Source organism: Macadamia integrifolia, unplaced genomic scaffold (assembly GCF_013358625.1).
Source record: "Macadamia integrifolia cultivar HAES 741 unplaced genomic scaffold, SCU_Mint_v3 scaffold530, whole genome shotgun sequence".
Classification (NCBI taxonomy): domain Eukaryota; kingdom Viridiplantae; phylum Streptophyta; class Magnoliopsida; order Proteales; family Proteaceae; genus Macadamia; species Macadamia integrifolia.
This window is the reverse complement of record NW_024870474.1, coordinates 209,852-219,641: the sequence shown is the minus strand read 5'-3', so window position 1 is coordinate 219,641 and position 9,790 is coordinate 209,852. Positions and strand designations below refer to the sequence as shown.

The following is a 9,790-nucleotide window of genomic DNA, read 5'->3' as shown; positions in this document are numbered from 1 at the left end:
AACAATAGCCTAACTATAACATTGCCTTCTAAAACCAATGACATTTAGGTTTTGTTTGATTGCAAGTAAAAAGAAGGGAAGGGAAACTGAAAAAAAATATATATATAATCATGATTGTGTAGCCTACTAAAAATTCTCACCACATTTAATTATTATATATATTTTTAAATACATTAATAACTATATTTTTCAGAATTAAGTAAAATCCCCTTTAGCAGTTCTTTAGAATATAATAGCAAAAAGAAAAAGAAAAAAAAAATTGAAACTGATTAGCAACATAGGCTTATCTCTCCGCTTCTAGAAGGAGAGGAAGTTGTTTCATGTTGGGTTAATGTGAAAGTGACTCTCATTTCATCATCCAGGCCTCTTAGAACATCAATGCTGCACTGGATAGTTGTCATCACCATCGTCACAAATGACAAGGTTGCCCACATTTCATTAATAAGAAATGGATGTAGGGGGATTGAAAAGGGAAGGCATGAAGACGTTGTGTGGCTTCATTCAAGCCGCACAGCCACGCCAAGGTCAAAGGCTAAACTTTCTTTTATTATTAATGAATCAGAGAGGGTTACCAACTGAGAGTTTATGTTCTCTTGCCACTTGGATGGCAGTAGGTGGATCATGCAAATTATAATGGGTTTTTTGTGTTTGGGATTAATTCTTCTTCTCGTTGTTCTGATACTATGTTGGTTATCATTTCACTTAAATATTCAAATTATTAATGAAAGGTAGCATCAATGCATACATCAAAAGGGATTGAAAACAATAAAGATTGACTTTTGTGTTTCAGGTTCCTTCTTAATTTGAAGTTTGAAACTGTGTTGTGATTGTGCATGTTCATGGGTGGCAAGCAATGGTTTGGCAACTAAACTTAATTTTCAATTCTAGCTAATTGGGATTGAAATCCGAGGAGGCCCATCCTGATTCTTTGATCCCACTCGAGATGATTCTGTACAAAAGATATTTATATGTCTAGAATATAACAAATTCGAGGCTGATCCAAACGGATACCAATTCTGGGTTTTAAAACTTGCTTCCAGATCATCGCATGACAAAACCTCAATCCCTAATTGTAACAAAAGCTCTATATTCACATATAGTCATATTTGTTCTTGAGAAAATATATAGAGGGATATCATATACTTAAGGTAGTCTTGATACTATTTGAACTAAGCTCTCTTACCACTTCCCAAGCCCAACCTAGGTCACACCGGGATATTCGGCTTAGGGCTGAGGTTATCCATAATTGACCCTGATTAGGTTGGCCTGAGGTCCTGGGTTGGATTGGGCTTTGGTCTTTAAGATAGATTTTCTTCTTGAAAAAAAAAAATTTAATTATTAGTGAGTGATGTATGTTGGTGATTCAAAAATAAAAAATGTGTCATGGTGTATGTCAGTGATTAAAAAGCAAAAAATGTGAGGTCAAGTGAGTTGTGTATAATGTCAGGATGGATGAAGCTTAATGTTGACGGTTGTATTCTAAGAAATCCAAGCAAAGCTAGAGTAGGTGATCTTTTTAGAGATAGCATTGGTAGTGTTATTGATTCCTTTTCTATTTCCTTGAGAGTTCAATCTAATTTCTATTCAAGATTAAGTTGCTAATATATAGCAGCAATCATTAAGACGATGCCTCTTAGGATATCCCATTTATGAATTGAATCGGATTCTGAGGCAATGGTGTTTGCAGTTTGCTCAATTCTATTCCATGGTTTGCCTTGCAGGATTGGATGCAGTTCAAGAATACCTAAAATTGTCTCGGTGGAAAATTTCTCATTGCTATCAGGAAGTTAACAGGTTTGCAAATTTTCTTGCCAAGGAAGCGGTTAAAAGTGAGGGGACATTTTATTCTATTACCTTCCTTCAATCCATTAGGAAAAATAGCTCACAAGGCTCCCTGGCTATAGGTTCTTCAGATAGCGGCTAAGTCTTCTCTATTGATGGCAATGCCAAAGGTGAAAAAGACCCATCTACCCCCACAAGCATTGGGTATTTTCATACCCAGTTATGTCTGGGTGTGGATGGTGCAGATATGAAAAGACTCAGCTGCCTCCACATGTGGTTTCCCCAACTTTGTAATATACATGCCATGCTCAGCCCAAGACCGCCTAGCAAGCTGGAAGAGCAGGGGGAGGAAGCATTTATGTACGCCATGCAATTGGCCAGCTTCTAGCTACCCATGGTCCTGAAATTGGTGCCAAGGCTAGCCGCAGGGGCACAGACCTTTGAAGATCACCGCTCACCTACCCACACACTATCCAGATGCTCCAGTGAAGCTGGACAGCATCCTGCGCTTTCTGGTCAACTACTCCATCCTCAATTGCTCCGAGCACACCCTCGACGATGGCCGCATCTAGAGGCTATATGGTCTCACTCCAATCACTAAGTTCTTGGTCAAGAACCAAGATGGAGTTTCCATTGCTCCATTGGTCCTGATGAATCAAGAAAGGGTCACCAAGGACACCTTGTATGTTCTCCACTATATCCGTCAATTTCTTCTCTTTCTTACCCATTTTGGTTTCCTTTCTTCACTTATTGTCGCTCATTCCGTTTCTCAAATCTTAACTACCAAGAGAAGAAAAGAAAAGAGAAGAAAAAAGTACAAAAATGTACTATTTTCTTGGTTTAAGAAATTCTCATTATGTTTGATAGGTCATGAATCAAGAGAATATTCTTTTTTTTTATTTTAAAAATCACCTTTGGAAATGGAGAAGTTTTCTGTGCTGCCCAAAAAAAAAACCCTTGCCTAAAACACAAAAAAATAGAAAAGTCTTCTTTTTTTTCTTCTATTTGTAGTCATACATAACTATTTTTTTTTTTTTTTTCATTTCATTTCTATTCTTTTCTGGATTATAGTATCTTCTCGTTTCTTTTCTTTTCTTCTCTTTGCTATCAACACAACCTAAAAGAAAAGGAAAGAAAAGAGACCCTCTTTCAAAATTCCTTAATCTACCAAAAAATATATATATCTAAGTTGGTTTCATAATAAATTAAATAGATGCTAACCTGATTTGGTATGATTTCTGTTTCAATTTCATGGGTTGACTTCTATTTTGAATAGTAAAAGAGATGTTTCAATTTTAAAATATTGAAAAAATGGGTTTAATTCTTGCTTCTTAATTTTTTTTTTGCTAAAGATCAGCAAAGAATTTCATAAATAAAAAATGGATGGTGCAGAGATAAAAAAATCTATTGAACTAAAAACCCACCTTCGGCATGGCCATTAGCAGATTTTTAGCCCAATCAATAAATTACATAAACCGAAATCTGGGTCTTCTCCGAAAATCCTAGTTTACATCCAAGAAAACAAAATCAAGAGGAGTTAGCCATGAGGCTGATGCCTTAGTTCCAGCTCCATTTTTTGCAAGCTTATCAATAGCCACATTGACTTCTCTGTAACAGTGAGAGATTGTCCAATTGGTCTCGTTCAGATATTTCTTGTAAAATAACCATTGTTGTTCAAAACACCATGGAATTCCTTGATTTCTAGTGCAAGTAACCACTGCACTGGAGTCACTTTCAAACCAAAGATTTTCAATACCCATAATTCTGGCATGATGCAGACCATGAAAGAAAGCAGCAAATTTCGCCATGAAATTAGTCCCAATATCTTCATAGTACGAGAAGCAAAGGAGAGGGTTACCTTTATCATCCCAAAGAATTCCTCCTGCATCAGAAAACCCCGGATTTCCAAATGAACATCCGTCAATATTCAGTTTGTAGTATGTTGGAGGAGGAAAGGTCCAAAATAATTCTTGAATTTTTTGTGGGTTCAATCTAGTAATGGATTGCTTTTTAATGAACCGTGGTTTATTTGATGGCAAAGCAATAATTTCATGTTAAAAATAAAGCGCTACATTTTCTTCTTCTCCTAATAGTCGCACTGACACCACCACCTACACCTATCGTCGTCACCACCACCACCATCACCCATTCCCACCCTGCCATCGCCAACACCGCACTCTCTCCCGATGAAATATAGAATATCTATTCTCAAAAATTGAACTACTAAATAGATTTCCTTAGACTTGAAATATTTCCAATTGATGCAACCAAAATCATTCCAATTTCTTGACCAAAAATGTATTTGTTGACTTTTTCATGAAATCAATCTTTTTATCTTTCTTTTTTTCTTTATATAAATATATATATATATATATATATAATGATCCAAAATTGAAATTAAAATTATACCAAATCTTGCCATAGGGATTGGTTCCCTATATCAATAGAGAATACATGGGTACAACCACTCGTCCTCACACCTTTATCAGGTTACAAAGAATAAAGCATTAATATAATTCATACGCAAGAATGCATGGTTACAACCACTTGTCCTCGCACCTTTTTCGGATTAAAAAAATGAATCATCAGTATAATTCATAGTGCGCACATATTTATGGCTCATCGTAATCAACCCACAAACACAAGTGACGGAATACACGATATCATACCATCCAACACATAAAATATGGAAGACAGTTTCTTCCATCAATGGTAAAGGAATTCCCTACTTTTCCGTCTCGCTACTCTCCCTGAAATCTCTACCAACAAACGTCGCTGCTCCTCACTGTTTCCTCTCAGTGAAATCTTTGCCGAATAGTTGAAGCGATTTTGTTGAGAAGAGGGTGATCGGAGAAGATCTGCCGAGAAGACAGAGCTGCTTACTGGGTTTAACAGTTTTCTTCGCCGCTGCTGTTCATTGAGAAGACAAAGGCGACTGAACCTATAAGCGTTTGGAGGAGGACGGGTAGAGAGGATATCAGTGGGGCAAAGATCTGTGAACTGAGCAGATCCGTGCAGGTCTGGGCACCTTTCCTCAGCCATCGTTCAAGGCTTAAGCAGATTTGTGTCTACGAAACCGAGAACGAGGTTCCAGTGGAAGAGAACTGAAGGGTGAGGGAGCAGATCTGAGCAGATCAGCGCAGATCCGAGCAGATCTGAGCAGATCCGAGCTATCTCATTCGGATCTGCTTGTGTATTCTCTGCTTGTGTATCAGCAGCTCAAAGAAACATAGAAAAGAAAATAAATCCCAACTTGATCCAGTGAAGGGGTTACTTAATACCCAGTTTCCCCTGTTTTAGGAACTGTATCAGCTGCCTGAGCATCCTATGAATGAACCACTCTCGGCTGAGCAGGATGTGGCTGAGGAGGGTCTCCCAAAGGTTCCTGCTGGAGATGAAGGGAGACGCTCTTATTCTTCCGTGGTGGGGAGAGCTCTGCCGGATGTGGATAGTTTGCCAGACCCCATTCATGCGGGCACTGATACAAAGATAATTGTTCCTCAAGATGCCTATGAGGAACGCCTCCAGGGCTTCCGATTTGCTTTGATTGGCAGAGCAAATTTCAAATTCATATCTATGGATGACATCCGCAAGGAGGCGAGAGAAAACTGGAACCTCAAAGGCGGTGTGAAGATGGCTCCGATGGGGAAGGGTTACATCCTCTTCAAATTTGAAAAGGAAGGTGACATGGCAGCACTGTGGCGAAGAAGCCTTACGAGAGTCGCTGGTCACGTTCTCCGTTTCCAGCGATGGAAGCCTGACTTTGATGTGCATGCGAAGAATATCAATACTAAGCTCGTATGGATCAGATTCCCCGATTTGCCTCTTGAATATTGGCATGAGAAGATTCTACTCACTATGGCTAAGGCTGCTGGGAGACCTGTTGCACTTGATAGATGTACTCGAGCGGCTTCCATGGGATCTTTTGCTCGGGTCCAAGTGGAGATCGAAATGGGAGCAAGCAGGCCTGAGGAGATTCAAGTGGAGAGACGACAACCAGGAACGGGGGAAATTTTCTGGTTCAAACAGATTATTTCCTATGAAGATGGCATGCTTAGGTGCGGGTATTGTAAGAGAATGGGTCATAATGTGCAATCTTGCCGCCATTGGAAAGCACCAAAGAGAGGTGCAGCACCGTGAAGGACACATAGATGGTGAGACGTTTGGTGAAGAAGAAGGTGGAAGACAGGATGAAGGCCCCTGGCAGGGCGGCGACGCGGCGGAGATGGTGAGTAATGCTGGAAGATCCTCTGCTCAGCCAATGCACGGATCTCTTTCCTTCTCAAGAGCTGCTATTTTAAGACAGTCTACGCCTAATAGCATACATGGGAATCTTGAAATCATCCTTCCCTTGGAAGACAATTCTGAGAAGGAAGGGAATCTGCCAAGTGGCAATGGGATCATTCCAAATCAACTTTTTGAAGGAAGTTCTAAGGAGTACTTGGTGGAAGATAACAGCTCTGAGGCCAGCTCACCCAATGGGCAGTGCAATCCTCCATCTAGCAAGGTAGACCAGCAACTTATTGACCGTCCTATGGTGGACAACCCATTGGGCGGAACTGAATATGGATCCGACCCAGCAGACTCTGCAAGCTCCTTGTCCGAACATGACTCTCATCCTTTCAGGGAAGAGAGAAACCAGAAAGGCGCTGAGATTGAAGCTCCTAACACAGGTAGGGCCCCTGTGCCTCGTACTCTCAGGCCTCGTAAGAACAGAGCAGTGAACATTGGCAGACGGGGAGGCTGCCGGAAGACTCACGCTGGCAGAGGAGGGCGCGATCATGAATGGGAGGGCCCTGAGCATGTTGTTTCAGACTTGTCTCCATCACATATTGTGGGAGGAAGGGTGATAGTCCAACACCAAGAAGTGACAGCAATTGACAGTTTTCTTCGAGATGTGGAAGATAACTCTAATAGACCTGCGCATGAAGGTGGAATGCTGGGGCAGACTTCAATGTCTGGTCATCTGGATGCCACAAATAAGTGATTTGATGAAGGTCCTTTTCTGGAATATTAGGGGCATCAAGAAGGCGGTCGGAAGACGGGCCTTGAGAGAGTTGATTATTCAGAAGGATCCAGACCTTCTGTGTATCGCAGAACCGATGATAGGTACCTGTGACTTTCCCAATTTGTTTTTTAATAAACTAGGCTTTTACGGTGATTTTATTCATAACAATAGGCTCAATAGAATTCCAAACCTTTGGATCCTGTGGAGAAGAAATTTGAAGGTCCCTGTTTCTGTTTCTGAGTCTGAACAGCATGTTACAATTGCTTTGGATTGGGGTATGAGCCATATCCAGATTTCCTTTGTTCATGGTAGCAGCTTTGGGGCGGGGCGAAGAGCTTTATGGATGGATTTGGTGGCTGATACTCCTCAAACTCCTACTCCTTGGACTGTTATTGGTGACTTTAATGCATGCCTTCAATCTCATGAGAAACGTGGCCCAGGAAATTTCAGTTTGGGGTCGGCAGCAGAATTTGGAGCCATGGTTGACGCATGTCTTCTATCTCAGGTGCCCTCGATGGGCAGGAAATTCACCTGGACAAACAATCGATGCCGAGGTAATGTCTGTGCTGTTTTGGATAGAGGTTTTTGTAACGAAGAATGGATATCCTTTTTTCAGGACTGTTCTCAACAGGTCCTTCCTCGGTTTGCCTCTGACCATTCCCCTCTGCTTGTGGTCTCAAGTAGCAGCCAGCGCCCTCCAAATTGCCCCTTTCGATTTAATAATTTTTGGACGGATCATGAGGACTTCGATAGGGTTGTAGCTGAATCCTGGGCGGAGTGGGTTCCAGGGTCACCTATTTTATCCCTAATGTCTAAACTCAAGCGGCTCAAAGGGGCGTTAAAAGGTTGGGCGAAACAGACCTTTCCCCATTTTGAAACGGATCTCGATGAGGCAAAGAAAAATCTCAACCACGTGCAGGAGGAGATTGACAGTAATGGGTTGTCGGATCAACTGTTCCGAATGGAGGCTGATGCTAAAACGGCTCTTCTCAAGGCGCAAGAGAACCATGAAAAGCTTTGGGCAGAAAAGGCGAGACTCAGGTGGTTGACTTATGGGGACAGAAATTCTAAGTTTTTCCATCTATCTGCTAAAATGCGAAGAAATAGAAATACTATCCGATCCCTCAAAAAACAGGATGGGTCAATTGTGGAAGGGCAAACTAATTTGGGTGAGTATATTGTGGAATTCTATGAGGGATTTCACAAAAATGCTCCAACAGTCGATCATCTTGATCTTTTGGACAGCATTCCGAGGGTTCTCCAACAAGTAGACATATTTCATCTAGACTCTCTTCCTGGTAATGCAGAGATCATGAAGGCGGTCTGGGCGCTTGATCCTGAAAGCTCGCCTGGCCCAGACGGCTTCTCTGGAAAATTTTTCAGGAAGTGTTGGAGCATTGTGGAAGGTGATGTTTGTAATGCGGTGAAAGCCTTCTTCAGGACTAGTCGTATGCCTAAAGGTGTTAACAATACTTTCCTAATTCTGATCCCTAAAGTGGACGGAGCTGAGACTCTGGACAAGTATCGACCATTGTGTATGAGCAATTTTTTCTGCAAAATAATTTCTAAGGTGTTGGCTATGCGCTTAGAGAGATTTCTCCCCCAGGCTCATTTCGGAAGAACAGGGAGCTTTTCAAAAAGGGAAGCTGATCCATGACAACATTAGTGTGGCATCCGAGTTGGCGAACTTGATGTATTCTGCCACGAGAGGGGGTGGCCTTGGTCTAAAAATAGACATCAGAAAGGCATACGATACGATTTCTTGGTCTTTCCTCTTTAAGGTGATGGAAAAATTTGGATTCTCAGAAAATTGGATCACATGGCTGCATCAACTATTGGCTTCAACTAAGATTTCTGTTCTTGTCAATGGAGGCCCGCAGGGCTTCTTTGGCGTGGAGCGAGGATTGAGACAGGGAGACCCTATATCCCCCTTGCTTTTTATCATGGCGGAAGAGGTTCTCTCTCGAGGCCTGACGAGATTGACCCACCAAAAAGATATTATGCCCATTTGTGGCCCTAAAGGCGTTGTAACCCCTGGACACATCTTATTCGCCGATGATATCTTTATCTTCTCGAATGCTTCATCCAGGTATGTGGCTAACCTTAAAAATTTTCTTATGAAATATCAAGAGTTCTCTGGTCAACACATCAGCTTCGAGAAAAGCAAGCTCTTTCTAGGGAAAATTTCTCCAACTCGTAAGCAAGCCATCGCTGAGACTTTGGGCATCCCCATTTGCAGCTTTCCAACTCGATACCTTGGTGTTGAGATATTCAAGGGAAGAATCACAAAGGAGGCATTTCTGCCTGTGTTGGATAAAGTAAAGGGGCGCCTTGCTGGATGGAAAGGTAAACTTTTGTCGATGGCGGGCAGGGTGGAGTTGGTTAGATCAGTCATATCCGGTATTCCTAATCATAATTTTGGGATCTATTGGTGGCCCTCTGCTCTCCTTGTAACCATGGAAAGATAGATGAAGAACTTCATCTGGACAGGGGAAGTGGATACCTCAAAACCAATTACAGTGAAGTGGGAGTCTGTTTGCAAACCGAAGGAAGAAGGGGGTTTAGGTATCAGAAGACTCAGAGACACGAACATGGCAATGCTGTGTAAATTGGTATGGAGAATAAAGCATGAGAAATCTGCTGCCAATTCCTTTCTTAGAGCCAGATTTGTGAAAAAAGATGGGTCATTTAATAGAGGTTGTCGGCCGTCGTCTATTGCTCTGGGCATCAGAAAGGTGTGGAAGACTGTGGAGGCAAACGAACGTTGGATTATTGGGAGAGGCGATCTAGCAAATTTCTGGAAAGACAAATGGTGGGGCCCTAGGTCTATTCTTGAGGAGATTCAGACTCCTGACCTCCCCCCCCTCCCTTGCAATGCTAAGGTTTGTGATTTCATCAGGAATGGCGAATGGTCACTTCCAGAGGTCCGCTCTCACTCTCTCAGACAAATTTTCCTTGCAATTAAAGAGGTGAAGATTCCCAGTGCCCAATTTGAGGACT

The 9,790-nt window shown here is 41.8% G+C and overlaps 1 protein-coding gene across 1 annotated transcript; it reads left to right on the top strand.

The window, feature by feature from the left end:
* The first annotated feature begins 7,067 nt into the window (after window positions 1–7,067).
* On the top strand, window positions 7,068–8,447 carry LOC122069074. The gene has a single exon (XM_042633020.1). The coding sequence runs from the start codon at window positions 7,068–7,070 to the stop codon at window positions 8,445–8,447; it is 1,380 nt and encodes a 459-aa protein (XP_042488954.1).
* Window positions 8,448–9,790: the final 1,343 nt, after the last annotated feature.

Excerpts from the sequence above, each read along its gene's own strand:
- LOC122069074 (XM_042633020.1), top strand. The coding sequence starts at position 7,068 with ATGAGCCATATCCAGATTTCCTTTGTTCATGGTAGCAGCTTTGGGGCG.